The sequence below is a fragment of the Numenius arquata genome, chromosome 12 (genome assembly GCF_964106895.1).
Source record: "Numenius arquata chromosome 12, bNumArq3.hap1.1, whole genome shotgun sequence".
Classification (NCBI taxonomy): domain Eukaryota; kingdom Metazoa; phylum Chordata; class Aves; order Charadriiformes; family Scolopacidae; genus Numenius; species Numenius arquata.
The window spans coordinates 3938489-3958930 of NC_133587.1; the positions used below are offsets into that span (position 1 = coordinate 3938489).

Here is a 20442-nt window from a genome sequence, read left to right on the forward strand (position 1 = left end):
GATTGCTGCCCTGCAGAGGGGGAGATGGGGCAATTGGTACATCCCTTGCCTGGCAAAACCAGGCTGTTTATAAGTAAGACTCATTACTCTTATTTTCTTTAAAGCACCTGCAGGACCACTTTGCCTTCACTGCAGCTTGTGGTGGATTGGGTTTGTCACCGGCTGCTGGATCCATTGCAATCATTACCAAAGGCACTTCCTTCACCCACAACTCACCAGTTCACTGATGGAGACATTTGCTCTATCCTCATTCCCCAGAAAAATCAGGACCTACCCCCCTTCCCTAGTCCCCAGGGGTGTCTCAGAAGGTGAGCACCATCACCTGCCTCAGCCAGCCTGGCTTGCTTTGGCTGGGAAGGGTTAGGAGGCAGGAGGACATGTCCCATCTTGTGGCAAAGGGGGAAGCACTGAGCATAGGGGTGATGAATAAGCTCAGGTTTCTCCTCTACAGCTCACCCCGACACCCACCAACTGCTGTTTTGCTGAGCCAGCACCACTCAGAGGAGAAGCAGCTGGTTCCTGGGGGATGCAGTGGCCAAATTCTGTGCATCCCCAGACTGGAACCAGAGGAGCTGGGGGGAGATTCAGCCCCAAGGCAGAGGTGACAGCACAGTGACAGCTATCCTACAATAAATAACCTGACCACGCACGCTGGCTTCACTCTCCAAAGGCCATCACTTACAGACCATTCGACATAATCAGTTCTGGATATTAACCTGCAGTGCTGTACCATCTTTTGAAAAGCCTGAACACCTCATACAAATAAATCACCCTAATAACCAGCGACTGCAAGATAGTCAGCCAAGAACATTTTGTTTTGGTGAGCAGAGTGTATTGATTGTGTATCTGTGTCCTTGAGATGAACTTGACTCTTTGACAGCAGCAGTAGCCCAACAAAACAGAATTATCTCCCCTCCTACTCCCTTGGCGGAGCAGGGGAAAAGCAAAGCAGTCTTATCAAACTGGACCCAGTCACAGGGACCTCTCTGGTGGCTGCAGGAGCTTCATGGTCATGCCCAGGGTCTGTGAAGCAGAAGACTGCTGCTCCCTGGCTTAGCTGCTGGGAAGAATGCTGAGCCCAGCACTGCACAACCCCTTCCTTCAAAGCCGGGAAGTGAAGCAGTGGAGAAAGCAGTCACTTTAGGTATCCGGTAAAGCTCGAGTCCTAGAACAGCAATCCCAATCCAGATCTGAGCTGTTCGCATGATTACACCCTTCTCTGAGCCCCAGCTTTTCAGTCAAACCTCCTCTCTGTCTCTGCAAATTGTCTATGGATCTCCCCAGGATGAGGGTCTCACAGACATGGAGGGGAGGCTCAAAACCTACCCCAGAAAGGGACAAGGACTGCCAGCACCATGGCCACAGGGAGATGATCATACTTTGTCCCCCAAAGCAAGAATGCCAAGAGCAAGGTGCATCCTGAGGGGTACCTTGGATAACTAAGGAGCCGCCTTCATTTTGCTTTATTTAGCATCTTTCCTCGAACTCTACTCTAAAGACAAGAACATATTTTTCAAGGGGAGTGAAAAAGCCCTGGAAAGCTACTGCCCGATCAGCAGGTGATCTGTGACTTCAGGCAGCAGTAGCACAGGTGCATTAAAGGCTTCCAACACAACCACCCCCAGTAGAGCAGAGCATAATCAGCTCTCTCTTTCCTCTCCCACAGTTAATTCATTTCATTTTAAGTGGCTGAACGTGTCTGCCACCCCTGCAAGCCCTTGCAGGAAGAACACACTCATTCCCTTCCCCGGTGAAGTCACCCCTCCAGCAAGCCTGGTTTCACCTCCCTTGGTGCTCCTGCATGAAATAAAAAGCAGCCTTAATTCAACAAAGTTTCAAAACTAAATCCAGCCAAGATTACTGTGACTTTGAAAAAGGAGAAGAAAAAGGGGGGCCATCTCAGGGGCTGATCCAGAGTAACTCTTTAATTGCCCCTGTGGATTAAGAGGGGAGGTGAGGTAGGCTTCACTCCTAGTGACCTGGAGAAGTCCTCCTCAAAAGGAATGAAACCTGGTTAGAGGCAGAAACCTTCTGCCTTAGACAACAACCGTCTAGACAACATGCCCTTGCTGGAGGGCTGTAGCATCACAGAGGGCTCAGATGGCATTGCTCACACAGCTGGTGGGGAAATAAGCTCATTTGAGCAGATATTTTGCTGTCCTCTCCAAAAACAACCCAGGCAAAGAAAGCTTCTGCCCTGCCTGTCCTGGACACTCCTGGTGTCCCCCAGGCGCTGCCAGCAGCTCAGTTCTCCATGACTCCAGAAAGATGGATAGCCTTTGTCTGGACTCAGCAGTGTGTCAACTTTATGATGGCAATAAAGTACCACTGGCTTAGCCTTGGAAGGGATTTCCCCCTCCCTAATATATCACCTTTTCTTTCTGTTTGCACAGCTGACTCAAACTGCATAGTGTGAACATGGGTTTCAAGAGACAAAGTCCATCTCCATGGTGTGGATTTGTCAGGGATAGGAGCTTTGCCCCTCTTGCACCAGCCATGCTGGTGATGGAGCTGCCGCACAAGAATAGGTCCAAGCAGCTCAGAGGCAAAACACAGCTCTTGTCCTTCATAACAGCAACTTGAACTAGTGCTCGATTTTCAGGGCTTTGTACCACTGTAAAAATTCATAGTCAAGTGGAAGGGACACCCAGCCAGAGAAAAGATGATGAACAAAGCATCCTCTCCACCTTCCCCCCAGGCACTCCCCATTCCACATCATGCCGATACACACAATGTGCCTCCTGCACGCTCAGCCTCTAGCTCTGGTGGGATCCAGAGCCAACAAAAGGGAAAGATCCTCTCTCTGTTGGTGGAAGTGCTCCTGCTGCAGAGCAACTTCACACGTGATTTTATACCCGTTTGCAATTGCTGTCCCCAAAGCAAGTGAGTTTTACTGTAAATCTGTTAAAGGAACTAGGCAAGGAGCACAGCTCAGAGCAGACATTGGGTGTTTGTCTGGGGGGGGGGGGGGTATAAAAGAGACAAAAGCCCCTTTACTCACACCAGAGAACAAGATTAAATTCTTAGTCCCCATCTCATCTCTGACAAGGTTGTTTTAATCAAACACATCCTAACCAAGGCACACAGGAGGCTGCGCTCGTCGGGGTAATGAGAAGTAAGGCAGCAGAGGCAGGCAGGAGGGATGTGGACCCAGTGCAGGGCACAGACCACACGTGGTCCGCAGGAACCCAGCCAGCCCCCAACCCCTTGGGGACATGTCCCTAAACACACAGCATCTGGGCACACGGCCACTGGCCAAGGTAACCCAGCAGCCAGTTCCAAGGTAACAGTTTGGGGAGTGAAAGGGCAGCTTTCGAGCTCTCCCAGAGACCGGAGAGATGTGCTTTGTGCTGGAAAACAGAAAGTCATGACAGAAGGATTTTTCAGTGCAACTTTTACACCCTTTTGCCCTGGGGAATAGTTACAGATTAGTAACTTTAACATCACATTCTCCTGGAGTTCTCTCCCTCTCTCTGTATTTCCTGCTCTGTGACAAAGACAACAGCAAATCCTGCAAAACTGCCTTCCCCCTGCAGACCTATAAAAACCCTCTTTCCTTTACAATTACTTATGAACTGTGCCAGCTTCCCCAAAAAAACAGGCAGGAGGGCGGCTCTGGGGGTCTTTCATCTGTAGGAAGATCATCTGTATCATTCCTGTGGATCTTCTTGGTCAATCTTTATTCTGTTTAATTTTGCTTAGGCCAGATTTTGGTTGAAAACAGTCAGATTTTTGTTGAAATGCAGAAAATATCCGTAAGAGTTGTACACTGGGCATAAAAAAAATGACCATCTGCTGAAAAGTCAGTGGTACCCATGGCCTTAAGGAGTTACCTCCCTGAGTGCAATGAAGGGTTTTGTTCCCACCCAGTTACCAGTGCGCAATAATCTTGCCAGAAAAGGGTAAATATCCCCAGAAGAGGAGCGAAGTCAAACACAGCTCTTCCCTACATTGCTCATTTTAAGGAGGTGACCTGCTTGGTTAAATGACACCGCAGACTGCCAGGCACAGTGGATGGCTGATGGATGCTTGCATTTTCTCTTATCTGGTATTGAAACAAAGGTCAGGCAACCTGCAGCTGGGGGATACACTTAAAAGACTAAAGGAGAATCAAAAGACCCTTGATTTTCTTTTTTCCTCTTTCTATAGAAACATGAAGGTAAAGTGATCTTATATTGTCGCTGGGTTTGGTATACGACTCGGGGTGCATTTCTGCCAAGCTTCACAGGGCTCCTGCATCTTGTGGATCGCACCTGAAGGCTTTAACCACATTTCCAGAGCTGGACCAGAGACCCAGCAGGGGAAAATCAGCTGCGTTCCCCCAGAACAGCTGAAACCAGCACAGATCTGGCAAGGTACCTCTGTTTATTTGTTCATTTTGAGCACCATAATGTTGTGTACCCTCCTCCCACTCCCTCCCCCCCCACCCCATGTTGTGTATCTTCCTTTGTTAAAACCAGCCAGTGTTCCCTGCCGAAGCAGTTTAACCCCCCTGCTTCCCACATCCCTCGTTCAGCCAGCCACAGCTTGCCAGCCCTGGGTGCTGCCTGTGCACCTCAACATCTCCCTCATTCCTGAGAGGAACAGCTCTGGCACATCAGCTGCTCACCAGCATCTTATTTACTATTTAAATAGCCCTGCAGAAGAAAAAAAAAAAATAAAATAACAAACTTTTTCCTCCCCCCTCCCTTTCCCTGGTGTGAAGAAGTGCCAATTGCTGAGATGTGCAATGCACACACAGAGCCATCGTGTTGATATGATCGCAAAGCTGGGTAACGTCAGCATCCCAGAGACCCTCCTCCAACTCGGATTAGAGAGAAGAGGCTCAACAGTGCTGAGCAGCAGGTGCCGGAGGAGGCAGCCGGAGCCGCTCGCCAGGTAAGGGGCACTTCAACCCTCCATTCCCAATCCCACCTTTCCTGCTCACTTTATCCCTGTGTGACAACAACAACAAAAAAAAAAAAGCAAGTGAAGTGAGGCACTTCTCTTTACAGAGCCCAGAGACCAGTTGTCAAATCTTTGATCTTCTCAGGGGGTCGGTTGTTCGTTCGCTTCCCCGAGGAGGAATTCCTGGAAGTAGGGGTCAGGCAATAGTGATGGATGTGGCAACTGTTAGAGATGTAAACAGACGGGGTAATTCTTGCTTTGGCTCTAAAGTGGATTTGCTCTCAGGGTACTTCTCCCCCCAGCTCTTCCCTGAATAATCCCGAACTTTTGGGATTTACAGGTTTGTCTGTCCATCTGTGCCAAGTTTCCTGTGCTGCCACAGCGTGTAATGGGGATGGTCTTCACACTGAATAAGCTCATAACCTGCTCTTTCTTAAAGGGTTACTTAAATTGCAGTGTAACCGTCTGGTTTGGAAATACTCCTTGAACTCTATTTTCCCCTTCCTCCTCCTTTTTCTAGGGGACCTTGAGAGCGGGGAGTAGCCGTGTCGGCAACTTCTTCATTGTTTGTGAAATCTCAGTCAATGAAAAGAGTCTGAACTCCGACACAAAGAAAGGCGCTAATTAAACACTGCCACGCTTCTGCTCCAGCACGGAAAAGCAAGCACTGTGCAAGTGAAACAGCAGCCATCCTTCGTCCAAGGGCTGCAAATAGCCGACCAGGCACAAAGCTTCATCTCACCCTCCCTGTTCCTGCCAGCCCCGGGAAGAACTCTTGCTGCAGACAGTTGAACTGGAGCCACTTGACTTCCCCAGCAGAGAAAAGCCACAACTCACTGGGATGCTCTCTGAGAGAAGAGTTCCTTGATCTACATAAGGAGTTATAATTCTCGTTTGCTTTTTTCGTGGAGCCTTATGTGTCTTTCAATCATCTTTTTTTCCCCTTGGTCACTTCAAAAATCTAACTTCACCAGTGGTGGGGGACAGGAGAGGTAAGTTAGATGGTCCATGCTGCCTCACAACACACTCTTTGGAAATAATCCACTTCTAAATGAGACAGCAGCTGCTTCTCAAACAGAAAAAAGGCTCTCCCTCCTGAGCTAGCAGGGCTTTCAATGACATCCGAGGGTAGTTTGTGACCAGCAGGCATGGGAAACAGCTCTCTTTGGGATGATCTGAACAGCACCTGCAACAATGCAGGCAACAGCTGCTACCTGGACAACAGCATGAGGTTCAACTTCACATTCCAAGAGCAGACAGCTGATTTCTACATTGTCCTCCCTGTGATTTATTCTGTGATCTGCGCTGTTGGGCTCACAGGCAACACTGCTGTCATCTATGTGATCCTCAAGGCCCCCAAGATGAAGACTGTGACAAACATGTTCATCCTGAACCTTGCTATAGCTGATGACTTGTTCACACTTGTCTTACCCATTAATATTGCTGAACATCTCCTCCACTACTGGCCCTTTGGAGAAGTCCTCTGCAAGGTCATCTTGTCCATAGACCACTACAATATCTTCTCCAGCATTTATTTCCTAACAGTGATGAGCATAGACAGGTATCTGGTAGTACTGGCTACGGTCAGGTCCAAGAGGATGCCACATCGTACATACCGAGCAGCCAGGATTGTCAGTTTGTGCATCTGGATCCTAGTCACCATCATAGTTCTCCCTTTCATCATCTTTGCCAATGTCTACATAGATGACCTGGAGATCAAGAGTTGTGGTCTCAACTTCCCCAAGCCTGAAAGGTTTTGGTTCAAAGCCAGCAGGATCTATACCCTCATCCTTGGCTTTGCCATTCCAGTATCTACCATCTGCATCCTTTACACCATGATGCTCTACAAGCTAAGGAACATGCACTTGAACTCTAATGCTAAAGCCCTGGACAAAGCCAAGAAGAAAGTCACTATTATGGTCTTCATAGTCCTAGCTGTGTGTCTCTTCTGTTGGACCCCCTTCCACTTGGCCACCATTGTGGCTTTGACCACTGACTTGCCCCAGACCTCCATGGTCATTGGTATATCCTACTTCATCACCAGCCTAAGCTATGCCAACTCATGCTTGAATCCTTTCTTGTATGCTTTCCTGGACGACAGTTTTCGGAAAAGTTTCCGGAAGATGCTGGAGTGCAGAACTTCTTGAACAGTGGGTTGGGGCTCACAGGTCCCTTCTCTCCCATGGCTTTGCAGGGGCAACTTTGCAGACTGAAGGGGTGACTCATGAATGTACAATGTTTGCTCTCTCATTCTCATGTAACTTGTATGTCTGTTTATCCTTATCATTATCATTCACATGGGTTGTCCTGCTTACTTGCCAGTCCTGCTTTTTCCCTCTCTCCACCTCCCAGCTTCTCAAAGTTGTATTTCTATATTCTTGTTTTTAATCACACACCCTGAAGCATTAGGACAGAAAACTTCCCTTACAGAGATGTATTTCTACTACATAGTGGTCCTTTGTTGCCATCTGCTGTACAGCACAGACATGGTGTAGACCAGCTTTCAGATTAATGTAATGCTCAGTTCTTACTAGTTATTTGGAGGGTTGTTTCATGGAGCAGAGCTCACAAGCACTTTTAATGACATATCAACAAAATGGACAGAGGATGGAAGATAAGTATTTGGGAGAGAAAATGAACCATTTTCATGTCCACGTACGTGCCCATGTGTGTTATGGGTTTGTTTTCGATTTTAAGAGATGCCTATTTTCCACCCCCACCCCAACTTCCCTCTTTCCTGAGCTGTTAACACGAGTTAAATTTAAACCAAAAGCAAGATTTGGGTCTCAAAAATAGTGTTAAACAACACACCATAAAAAATATTATGGCAACTGTGAGAAGTTGTGTTAGGAATTATTTTTAACTAATTGTTCCTATTAAGTGTCAAATATATACTTATTTAAGAGTGATTAATGAAATAAACCTCATGGGGAAAAAAAGAGACTGGTCCTTCTTTCATCAGGGAGAACTTATGCTACTTGTCTCATGTCTTTGCATTGATATATTGCATTTTATCTACTTTGTTATAAATCTGTGATATTTTAAAGTTAATTTGCTTTGTAAGCCATAAGAAAAAGCCTAGCAAGCACTGCAGGTAAAATTCTTTCTTCAACAGATAAATAGTAAAACAAAGTACTTCAACAGAACTAGAGCCTGAGAAGAAGAGTTTGGAAATCAGAAATACAGTATCGAAAGCTTCAAGAACTACCATAAACGTGTTGAAACCTCATCTTTCCGCTCCCAGGAAGGTAACCTCTCCCTCATTGATAGACAGGGGGATGAGCACACCACATCTTCCAGCTTTCACAGTTGTGCAAAAGTCTCATGTCCACCATCAGTATAGAGGTGAGCAGGGCTCCTTGGCATGTTCAGTCCTTAACAGTGTTCTACCACAGCCAGGAGGATACTTCATGTCCCACAACTCCCTTACTTTAGCTCTACATTAGCCACCAGAGAACCTTATTGAATTGGAGTGGACTTTTTTGGCCAAAACAACACCAGAAGATACCTCCCCTCATCACCTCTGCAAAAACCAAACTGCTCCCAGCCCTTGTCCTAGAGGGTGATGCCCAGCTGAACACAGCAGTAAGCTGTCTTGTAGGGCTGAAGTAAGTAAATATAAGTAAATATATTACTGGTTTAAAGAGAGGACATCTCCGCTAAAGTTTTCCTATCCTGCTTTCCCCAAATCCACAAGCACCAAGCTCAGCTCTTACATGTCCAAACTCCACCAGGAAAGTACAGGACAGATAAAACCAAAGAAGATAGGGCTACAAACCAGCTATATTGCACATACCAGAGACCATCCAGGAGGCAAGCTACTTACAACCATTGTCCAAGGTCTATCCAGAAAAGGGAGCTGGAGACAATGCTGCAACATGAGCCCAAAGTCCATCCAAAAGACAGGGCTGGAAACAGGTCCCTCTCCAAAAAACAGGAAGGAAGGCTGCAGGGCTCTGCTTAAATGAGCTCCTAGAACAACGGGTGAGGGTGTGGGTGGAGGTCCCAGGTGAGGTCACTCACGGCAATTTAGCACTCTCAGGGCTCTGACACCAAAATTAACAACCTTCAATACATTATGATGGCAATTTCATGTTTCCTCTTAGAAAACTGAAAGTGATTTGTGAATACAAGATCATTGTGTTGCCTTCTTAGTGTTAAAGGTGTTAATTTTGGAAGAACGATGAAGGAGAACACATTCTTCCAGATGAAACTTCACCAGGAACTTCATTTTTTAAACCACCTGTAACATTAACTTGCTGTAAAGATCAAGAGCTGAATCCTGGTCTCAGCCAGCCTCATGAGGAACCAACCACGGCAGTGGGTCCTTATTCCCACAGCCTTAAAGCCCAAGACTTAGTGCCCACAAGGTTCCCTGAGCTAAGTTTCATGGTTCATCTCTATTTGTCCTTGGCTGCACCTTGCAACTATCAGAAAACACAAGGATTTTTCAGAACCCTGTCCTGACAGTGTGTCTGTGTGTGTGTTGGCACATGCAGGTGTTCGGGGTGATCACTTAACAAGCCCCAGGCACAAGAGGAGGAGCAGGGAGGCACCTGGAGAAGGGAGCACCTCCACTTAGAAGGTGCTGATGGCTCTCAAGAGGTATCAAATGATTTAAAGAATTTGTAGAAGATGGGGAACACCTGGCAGATGGGGACCAGGGGACCATACGGGTGGCCGATTCTGGAAGGAAAGCTGGGTGCTGTGGTCCTGAGTGACCTTCAGGGGGAAGGAAGCAGGTGCTAGCAGCAGATGAGGGAGCACAGAAGTGTTGCATGACCCCTTGGAGCAGCCCAGGCAAGGCCAGGGAGCAGACTCAAGCTGCACAGGCAGGCATCACGGGCACCCACAGCTTTAGCACTGTTGCCACCTGCTGGCAACGGGCTCCCGAGGTGGAAAACCTCTCTGACTGCAGAAAACTGACTCAAATGATGCCACCTCATGCACAAATTGTCTAGCTATCTGCAACACCACTGTTCAGTGGAATTAGGTCTGGAGGAAAGGCAATATATTTCATTAGGTGGAAAACCTAATATATTTCATTAAGTGGAAAGTACCTTTTGAGTGTAAGTCACCTGTTTTCAGATCTGACAGTGTCGTTGCTGGAGCTTTTCCCCTTTGAATCCAATGTCACGATTGTCACAGAATCACCAAGTGGCTGAGGCTGGTGGCACCTCTGGAGAATGCCCAGTCCAACCCCTCTGATCAAGCATGGTCACCTACAGCAGGTTGCCCAGGACCATGTCCACTTGGGTTTGAATTTCTCCAAGGATCCTTCTTTGAGCAACCTGTTCCAGTACTTCACAACTCTTACAGTAAAAGATTTTTTCTACGTTTAAATGGAATTTCCCATATTTCAGTTTGTGCCTCCTGTTCTGCTACTGGACACCACTGAGAAGAGTCTGGGTCCCTCCTCTCTGCACCCTCCATCATTTCAGGCATCGCTCAGATCCGCCCCCAGGCCCCTCTCCCTGAGGATGAACAGCCCCAGCTCTCAGCCTCTCCTCCTACGACAGCATCCTGCCTGCATCCGTGCTTCTCTCTGTGTAAAACACTGAAGGCGGGAGTGTCAGCTCCTCTTTGCTCTCCTGGGATGCAAGGCTACAAGGAGAGAAGGAGCTTGCCCTGGCCAAGGTGTCCTCTGGTGCTTAGGAGGGGGCTCCGGCTCCCATCAGTGCACCGATCTGGCCGGTGTTGCCGGACGGTGGAGCGTCCGGTGGGTCCCTGTGTTTCATCCCGGCGGCACTAAGCGGCACTCTCTGCTTTCGGCTTGGCACGGCCGGCTCTCCTGCAATCCCTGCTCAGCCTCACACATAGGCTGGAACCACACTTCAGAGGGGAAAGGCTGCAAACTGGGGGTGCCCGTGCCCAGACAGACCCTCTGAGCTCAGCACCCGAGGCCAGGCTTTCTCCGATTGTTCCTGGGAGAGCAGAAACCACCTTCGAGGAGACATTTGCCCGCTCGTCGCACAAGTTCACCCCAGGGAAAAGCTGCACTCCCGCTTGTTTGTTTGAATTTCATCAGGTTTGTAGGGCTGGCTACACCAGCCCACGTTAGCCACAAATTAAAAGCCAGACAAATTCAATTAATAATTCGCTGAATAAATCACTCTTCTAAACCAAGTATCCCTTCCAGGGTCTGCAGGGTCGCAGGAGGATGAATCAGTGACCAGCACAACCCCCTCCCATCCTAACCTCCTTCCCGGCCCATTGTGCATCGAGCGGCGAAGCCAGCTCAGCCCTGAATCCAGGGAAATTTCCTTCCGGGACAGTCCTGGATGTCTTAATGAGTGCAAAGGTGCCAGGAAACCTCTCAGCTCCCTGGTTACGGCAGGAGCTGAAGGTTTTCCCCTTGTTCCTGCCCACTGGAACAGCGTGGAGGAAGGCAGCTGGCTCCTGCCTCCCTCCTCTCCAGGAAGGACATTACCTTCCCTGCTCCAGCTGCACCCAGGAGGACAGACAACCCTGAAGGTCTCTGCTTCATCATCCCTGGGAGAGGGAAAAGAAGCCATTTTCCACCCCAGAAACAGGAATTAGGGTTCAAACAGGCCTACTGTTCCCACTGCAGGCTTTAAATCCGGGCATCTGAGATAAGAGGTGGAGATCAGAAATTACTATTGCTTTTTAAGTCTTCGTGCTGCAGCAAGTAATAATGGCTGCTTCAATCAATTGTCCTCATCCAAGCTGTGCTGCAGCTCGTTCCCCCGCAAAGCCATAATCCCCCAGTACTTACGCAGTCTCACTCTGTCTCCTACTGCTGGTCATGATTTCGGGTGAGAAAAGAAATAGTACCCCACTGAGGGATGAAGGCCTGGCTCTCAGAAGCATCTTTCGATGGGAAAAAATTGAAAAGGGAGATTAAAAATGGATGAGCAAAAACTTGGGATATGGAAGATATGAAGCAGAAACATCTCTAGAGGATACTCTTAAAAGCAATCCAAGAGAGAGAGAATTTGTCCTTTTTCTGTTCTTTTTCCTTTTACTTATCCGTAGCGCACACCCTGTTGCCTACCGGATGCTGGGAGCCCCTGGGTGTCATCTCAATTAGGGACAATGGGTGCTAATGTGCCACTGGTAGTCCCACTGCAAAACCGAGGAAACAGTGACCCTCTGGCTTTACTGCTAATTCTGTGAGGAACAAGCCCGGTTTGGTGCCTTCAGAGGGTCTCAGCCCCTCAAGGGTTGACATTCCCACCTGCTGCTGAAGAGAAAGAGACTCCACAGGCTGAGGTCCCTTTCATGGTGAGTCAGGAGGTCATCTGAGGACCTTCAGCTGTCCATGGGGACACAGCTCTGGCAGCTCCTTGTCCTATACGTGGGCATACCGTGTTGGGTCTTACCCCATGTACACCACTGCAGCCCTGGCTGTGCCCAGAGCTGCTTTTGGGGTGAAAGACCCTTGATCCAGGGCAGCTTGAAGGCCTCCAGAGGAGCTCCACACTTGCTGTTATCATGGAGTGACAGGACACCAGGAAGCCTCCAAAAAAACCAAAAAATAAAGCTTTCCAAGTAAACCCCTCTTGAAAAGCCACATGGCCCATGGCCACATTTCTCTTCCCCCATCTCCCTTTTGCTGGAAGGGAGGAAGAGGAGTTAATTTAAAGGCAAACACCAAGAATAGTGACAGTAAATATTGCCAAGAGTTTCTTGTTGGCATTTGGGTTTGGTAAGTGAAGACGCAGAAGGAAAGATCAAAGCTGTCTGAATAGCTTTTAATTACGAGGCTCAATTGCTCTATTTTCTCTCAGAAAAGTATTATAATTATCTAACAAAGCTCTTCGAGTGGAATTAGACACTAGTCCAAAGCTTCAAGGGCTGTTTAGTGGCTATTTCCCCTTTTTAAAAAAATATTTGATGTCTAGATGAAAAACAGGCACTCCCGTAAGTGCCTACAGCCAAGTCTGGATGAACGGGGAGAGGCTGGAAAGCTTTTCCAGGGAGGAGGTGAGCAGCCTGGGCTGCTTCAAAGGTTGATGGTGGCCCTGCTAAAGCACCCCATGCCAGTGTCCCCTCGCTGGGCAGGAGTGGAGGCCCTGGGTGCTGCCACCAGCATCCCACACGGGAAGGAGGAATTCCCAGCGAAGGGAAAAAACCCTATATTTTGTGAGTAAGAGCTTCGATAGCAGGCAACTGTCCCCATTTTCAGTTTTCCTGACATGTAATTTCTTTCTCTGTCTTTCACCACGACTTTGGTACAACTCCATCATCTCCTCTTGCTCCGCCACTTCCCTTGCACGGACACCCTGGGAGATCATGAGGTCCAAGCCATCCGCTGTACAGAACTCAATACGGCAGCTGAATAAGGAAAATGGAGAAATAAGGATTCGGTTTCATAAACTTAACCCTCAAATGAGATCAGAGGCTGGTAATTAATAAAGTCAGATTTTAACGCAACGAAAAACCTCCCCTGAGACTCAGCCTGCTGCTGCCTCGTATCGATGGAAATGCTACGGATGTAATTACATTTCTCTTTGCCGTGCAATGGAGACAGTGGGTTGTTCTCAGCCAAGCTCCTTCCTTCCAAGCCGACTATAAGCCAGGGAGATGAGGCTGATAGCCACCGTTTCACGGTGGATGGGACAGGTCAGAGCTGATGGCTCATCCTCATCATACAGGATCCTGGCAGACAGCCCCAGGGCAGAAGAAGGACTCAGTGGCATCACTAACACCCACTCATCAGAAGACAAGAGGCAGTTTTCCAGACGAGCACATTCAAGCTAAACCCCAATGCAGATGCCAAAGCAAACCGCGGGGAGAGCAGCCCTGGTCAGCTTTCCATACCCACCTCCAAGCTCTTTTTCTCATTTTCTGCTCTTTTACGCTTAATCCCTGCAAGCAAGTGATTATCCCCAGGAATTTTCTCTGCGGTTAAGCAGAGCAAGAGCAGCACAAGGCTGAGATGAGGGAAAGGCCAAAATATGTGAACAAATGACCGGTGCACACGGAGAAGTTGCTATTAATGCCTAACGTTGAACAAACATTAGATGGCCAAATCACAACACGGGATTCGTTTCACACAGAGGAAATCAAGCCGAAAAGCCATTAATCTTGATTTCATATCGACTGCATAGCTTGTGTTTTTATTCCCCGTCACTGAATGAATCAGCACGGCATGAGCTTTTCAGAGTACTCACTGCACATGGCAGACTGAAAACACACAGAGAAATCAATGTTTATAGAATGGCCAGAGCCAGTTCAAACTTTCCCTGGTCTCCTCTCTGCGGCCAGGAGAAAGGTGATTTGATGCAGCCAAAAACCCGACCATGGGAAGATGTTAATTCCGTCAGTGGTTTCCTCGGAAAAAAAATCAAGTTTCCTCCTTGGTTTCTTGCAGATTCATCCTTCACTTCACTATGCTGAAAATCTGCTGGTTGGCAGGGCTGGCGCTGCTCGGATTTTGGCTGCAGCCCATTCTGCCTGGCTGCAGGCCCGGTGGGGAGGGAAGCAGCGGCTGCTCTCCCTGACCACTGCAGGCAGGCAGCAGGACTCCATCCGCACAGGAGCTACATCCCCTCACAGCAATAACTTATAGTGGAGGAAAAATACCTTTTGCTGCAAGAGTGGGATGGTTAGATAGGTTATGAGATCTCCCAGTAATAGCATGGGCTCCACAGGTAGGATTTCCCACGCAGCACCTACATTCAGCAAAAGGCACAAGGATTTGAGAGCAAAGCAGGAGCAAGAGGGTCCTGTATAACACCACACTATATGGACCCACAAATGATCCAACCTGCTCATTATTCAGGAAGATGCCAGCATGGAGCCATGGTGGTTTGCTCCTGCAGGACCTTCCAGGAGCTTAACCAAGGGAGGACCAAATTCCCAAAATGTTCTCCAGGGGGGATGAAGGTGATCCCAGCTAGCATTGGGTATTACTGTGCACTTTATACCCAAGGGAGCATTTAGCAAATTTTTGGGTTACTGAAGCAGAAACCTTGCGTGTAGCAGGTGGGGTAAGGGCTGTCTGTGTCCCCCAGCACTGCAGAGAGCCAGCATCACTCCTTCCCTGCAGACAGCTGGGATTTCACTGCATTAAGGGAGAGAGAGAGCAAAGTCGGTTTACATGGTTGATTAGCGTCATCGTTGCCAAGATACATAACCATGTTGCTCTATTTATTGATTATTTCACTCTGTCATGCAATTTATCCAGGCTTCAGGGTACTGAAGAAAGGAACAAAGGGAGTCTAGGAGCCATGGGGCTCTTCGACCTAAAGTGCACCCACCCCAAGAGCAGTCCCTTTGTTTGAAAAAGTCCTAAAATTTCTTCTTTTAAAACAAGTTATGGCCTTAACACACCTGTTTCTCATTGTTTTAAGCAAAGGTGGCATGTAGTCCCAAGCTAAAGGGGCAAGAGGACATGTTCATGCAGCCACTGTGGGCCACTCAAAACAGATGTGCATCAGCTCGGCTGTGGCAAGAAGGAGCTATGGATCCTGTAACATCACATCCCTACACCTAAAAAAAAAACCTATCCCAACACCCATTGGCAACAAACAGCATATGGTCTGCTTTTTTATAATCCATCTCTGTTCTTCATGCAGCACCATGATACTTGGGTTATGGGCCTCAGGTCCACCTTCCATTTTCTCCCCCTTCTTCCAGCCTCACCACCTCACAAGCCTTTTTCACCACGAAGCTGCGACACTTCCCCCTGCTGCAACCTTCTGTCCCTCTCATCTCGGCTTTGTGGTTCTCCTCAGCACAGGAGAAGGCCAGGAGTAAGAACTGGTCCTTCAGACAGCCCTGGGCAGGGCTTGGAAGGTGAAGATCAGGGGTGATCTTCAGCTGATTCTGCAGAGTCACAGCGATGAAGCTCTGCCGTCACAGAGACTCACATGGAAACACGACGTGAAGCCATGAATGCACAATGAGGGCTACAGCTCAGGATCTGTCCGAAGGAGGTTCTCCTTGTGGAAGGAAGGAGAAATTTTTTTATGCATAAATAGCCACAAAAATAGCTGGAGGAAAGCACAGGAAAATGAGTGGGAGAGCAAACTGGAGTTTATCTGGCAGAGCCCACTTTGCTGCTAATCTGAGACCCCTTTCTGAGCAGGTACGAGAGGCTGCACCAGCCCCAGCTGCTTCTGGAGACCCTTTTCATTGAAACAAAAAGGCTGTAACTCTGGAGAGCAGTCACCTTCCCTACGAAGCATTGCAGGGTGGGAAGCATCTCCCTCCGGGCACACATTGTCCTACCCAGTAACGATATCCCAAAGTACCCAGAGATAGGTCAGAGCCCAGTCACAGCTCTTTGAGGTATTAACAAATCTTCCTCTGGGGAAAAACAAAAAAAAAAAAGAAGGGAAATAAAAAAAGACATATTTACAGTCTAGCTCCTCATGAAATCACCTTGGAAAAAGATATATAGCAACTGCTCAGCATCAGGTAGTGTCTTCATCAGGGCAGGTCCCGAGCTGCAGAGCAACGGGCGCCATGGGGGGAAAATGCAGCTTTTCTCTTTCTGCAGTCAGGGTTTCTTGGTTTGTTATCACCTGCTAAAATCGCCTTCAGCACTGGGGGCCGGGCTCCGTGGGGGACAGGGCCATTCGGAGCGGGTGACAGGCTTTGTGGTTCCTACAGGCAGAGGGCACGAGGAGGGTGATTTCGGTTCAATACTCACCTAAACCAACTAACCCCGGTCTGACCTGTAGCTCGGTAAAGGATAACTCAGCACTTCGCAGGGTAAGTTCTTCCCATGGCATAAAACCATTTTAAACTTCACTGAGGCTGCAAATTCTGCACCTTATTTCTGCTTTTAGAAATTGTGATTCGTGTTTTTTGTACTGTGTCCAGTTTTGGGCCCCCTACCACAGGAAAGACATTGAGGTGCTGGAGCAGGTCCAGAGAAGGGCAACGAAGCTGGTGAGGGGTCTGGAGCACAAGTCTTACGAAGAGAGGCTGAGGGAGCTGGGGTTGTTCAGTCTGGGGAAGAGGAGACTGAGGGGAGACCTTATCGCTCTCTACAACTACCTGAAAGGAGGCTGTAGAGAGGCGGGGGTCGGTCTCTTCTCCCAAGTTACAGATGATAGGACAAGGGGTAATGGCCTCAAGTTACGCCAGGGGAAGTTCACGTTAGATATTAGGAAATATTTCTTTACTGAAAGGGTTATCAGGCATTGGAATGGGCTGCCCAGGGAGATGGTTGAGGCACCATCCCTGGAGGTATTCAAGAGAGGAGTTGACATGGTGCTCAGCGATATGGATTAGTGTTGGGTGGTGTGGTGGTGTGTGTGTGGTTTTTTGTTTTGTTTTTCTTTTTTTTTTTTTCATTGGTTGGACTAGATGATCTTAAAGGGTCCCTTCCAACCTAGGTGATTCTGTGATTCTGTGTTGGGGGGAAGCTGTCGGCTGAACAGCCTGGGCAGGGGGAGAGGAAGGGAGATGCGGCATCAGCAGAGCACCCTCAAAAGCCAGAGCTTTGCCCAGTTGTGTCAGTGCCATGAGCCAAGGAGCTCCTCGGGAGAGAGCTCAGCCCCTGGCTCATCCATTCCTCAGCCTTTCCAGCAGTTGATTCCAGCCAGCAGCAGCAGGGAGAACACTTAGTACATTAATAAATCCCATAATACTGAATAAAGCACTTTGGTTTATGGTTTCGCTATAAGAACTCACCCCTGGGTACTTATAATTAACTGAACTAGAAAAGAAATAAAGATTTCTATTTTTTTTTCCTACCCATTTTCTTTCTTTTCTTTCTTTTTTTTTTTTTTTTAAAAAAAAGAAGACAATCACCACTGCTAATAAAAAACCCCTCTCCTTATATTTACCTGCCTGGGTAGGAATATTGATCTCTGTGCAGAGAGAAGCCGCTTTCCTTATTGCACATCTCACTGGCTAATCCATCTTTCCTGGCTACAGAATATTGCTTCAGCTTTATTTTCAGAGCAGCCTCTGTCATTCATTGTTTTCCATGATTGTGCCTGACCCTGTAACTCCTGGGAAGTGTGTGTGGGAGTAAATGGGAAGAGCTCGGTTTAGTCCTACATCAGACTTCACCTCTCAGAGCAGGCAGCTGCCCACATCGCTGCCCTGCCTGCCTCCGAGACCTACCTCCTGTGATGCCCAGAGCCGCTGGGGAGGCTGGAAGGGTGCAGGCAGCTCACACTCATCTCCCAACACCAATTTTCAAGCATTTCCACATCTTCTGTTCCCAGTTTGCCTGCAGACAAAGGTACCTCCATAACAAAAGTTCCCACTGACCTCAAAAAAAAAAAAAGATTGGGTGCTTTGGTGTTATTACACCTGGAAAAACAAGCCACGTGGAAAGATCCCGACAATGCCAGTGTTGGAACACCACGCAGCTAAGTCTTTCAGACTCCACATCATTCAAAGTACAGCGGTTTTTATTTTCCTTTATTAAAGCACACAAGTAGCCACCTAGGAAATTGTCATTTACACTGCGGTAACTGTAAAATCATACCAGCACAACCATTTCAGAAGAGAAATAAAGAGCCTGCGCTTCAGCCAGCCAGCCGATGGCAAGCCTTTAACTCCATAGGCACAGTACAATAAAGCTTTTGCTTTCAGGTTTTTGTTGCTCCTCTTATAACAAACTCCACTGAGCATTGAACAGAATGCCTAAACACATTCACTGCAAGGGCCACAGAATTACCCAAAAGCTTAGTAAACGCACATTTATTGAGTACTTGATTATGTAAGATCGTTGCAGCATAGTCATTTATAACAAAATCCTTATTAAAAAAAAACACGCCAAACACCGGTATATTTTCCAGAGGACATAAATCTATTTAAAAACCCAACCAAGAACTCCAAAGGGAGGGTGGCTGTTCCTTAGCCAGCCACTAACGACCGCTTTCCTGCTCCCTAATGGCACTGCAAGAAAAGCCCAGCAGTCGGTTCCCAGCTTCACGTACCACCATACCCAGCACCCCATCAGCCCCTATGGCCACTGACGTGCTGAGAAAACCCAAGGTTGCCCACTGACCAAGGCTGTTATTGGACCCACCAACAGAACAGCCCACCAAACTCATCCTTCCACGGGCATGGATGCAGCTTGCCAGCAGCGCGATTCTCAGGGGGGTTTTTCTTCACATGCTTGGGGGTTGTATGAGATTTCCTGGTGAGTGCTTGGGGAAAAAACATCCATTGCAAAGTGCTTAAAGTGCCCAGATTTCCTCCTCCGCCTGTGTTATTCAGGGGAAGTGCTAATTGCAAAGTTTGCTCTGGTATCCCTCCAGATTCCCAATCAAATGCTAATCAGCATGAAATTCCTCCCAGCTTGAGCAGTTTACAAGGGATCTGGGTCCTATACATGGGACACTGGAATTGCATCTATATTTTAAGCCCAACCATGAGGGAAACACTCTACATAGAAATATAACATCGGATTCTTTTGTACAGCATATATAAAGAACATGACAGCATTAAAGTAGTGGCAAATCAATACGTTTAAAAAATACAGAATCTCATAGACCAGAGCACAAGAAATATATTCACATGAAATCTGTACAGTCCGGACAACATTGCCGGTTCTCACGTTGGAGCCGACCTCCTATCTCCAAGCGGAGGTCATTGCTTTGCTTCCCCATCAGCATCACTGCCCAGCTTTCCCCGGGGGGATTTGTGCTACAGGGAGAATACGAGTCTGCTGTCCCCGCCAGCACGGAGGGCACTCAGTGGTTAAACTCCCCGGGAACGCTTTCACTATCAAATGACATGACAGGGCATTTAATTTTACAAAGCTCTGGCCCACTGGGAGAGGAAAATCAATCTCTGGTTGGCAGGAGGGGTGGTACCTCGGCAGCATTTCCCAAGTGCTCTCAGCATCGTGGATCTCATTTCATTAAAAAGAAAATAGAAAAAAAAGAAGACAACACGAAAACGCCCCCAAACCCACCTTTTGTTTGGTTTGTGCACCATTTATCTCGTGTGGAACAGGTGGGACTGTTTTAGGCTGCCCCTCCTACCAGAAATGTCCATGTCTTCTGGAGGAGCTGCTGTTCTGACTTCTCGGAAATGGCTTTCCCCTATACATAAATTCATGTATATATAGGCCACTTCATTCCTTCCTCCTCTCACTGAGGAAGAACCCGAAGGCATGCTTGGCAAGGTGAAATCCTATGTTATAGCTGTACCTATAGCACAATAGAGATGTGTATATACAGACACATTCTGTCCATTATTACAATAGAAATTGTTTGTTTTTCTTTTGTTTTTTAAAAGCAATAGCAGCATGTAAACAAGGATTTGTGTTCATTGTGTTCATTTCATCCATCTTTTCTTCCTCCTCTTCCGAGCTACATTCATCGGTTTTGACAATCCCTTTCTCACCCCCCCGGTCCCCTCTCGAGGAGGAGGGTTTCACTGCAGACCCCATCCGCGGGAGCCAACACTGTCCTCCCCAAGCTCCCAGCCATGGGGTGGTTTGAGTTTTCCTTTCCACCAGCTCCCTCCTCTCCCTCCCCGCATCCTTCCTTCCCTTCCCGATGACTCATCCTGGAGATGATCTTGGGTTTGTTTTTTATTTTTTTTTTTTTTTTGTCTGTCGGCTGCTGCCCACTTTGGCTTCAGCAAAGTCTAATTTCAGAGCAATGC

General features: G+C 47.9%; 1 protein-coding gene across 1 annotated transcript; it reads left to right on the forward strand.

Annotated features, from left to right (window-relative positions):
• Nucleotides 1-6035: 6035 nt before the first annotated feature.
• On the forward strand, nt 6036-7034 carry NPBWR2 (neuropeptides B and W receptor 2). Its single transcript, XM_074157528.1, has one exon. The coding sequence runs from the start codon at nt 6036-6038 to the stop codon at nt 7032-7034; it is 999 nt and encodes a 332-aa protein (XP_074013629.1).
• Nucleotides 7035-20442: the final 13408 nt, after the last annotated feature.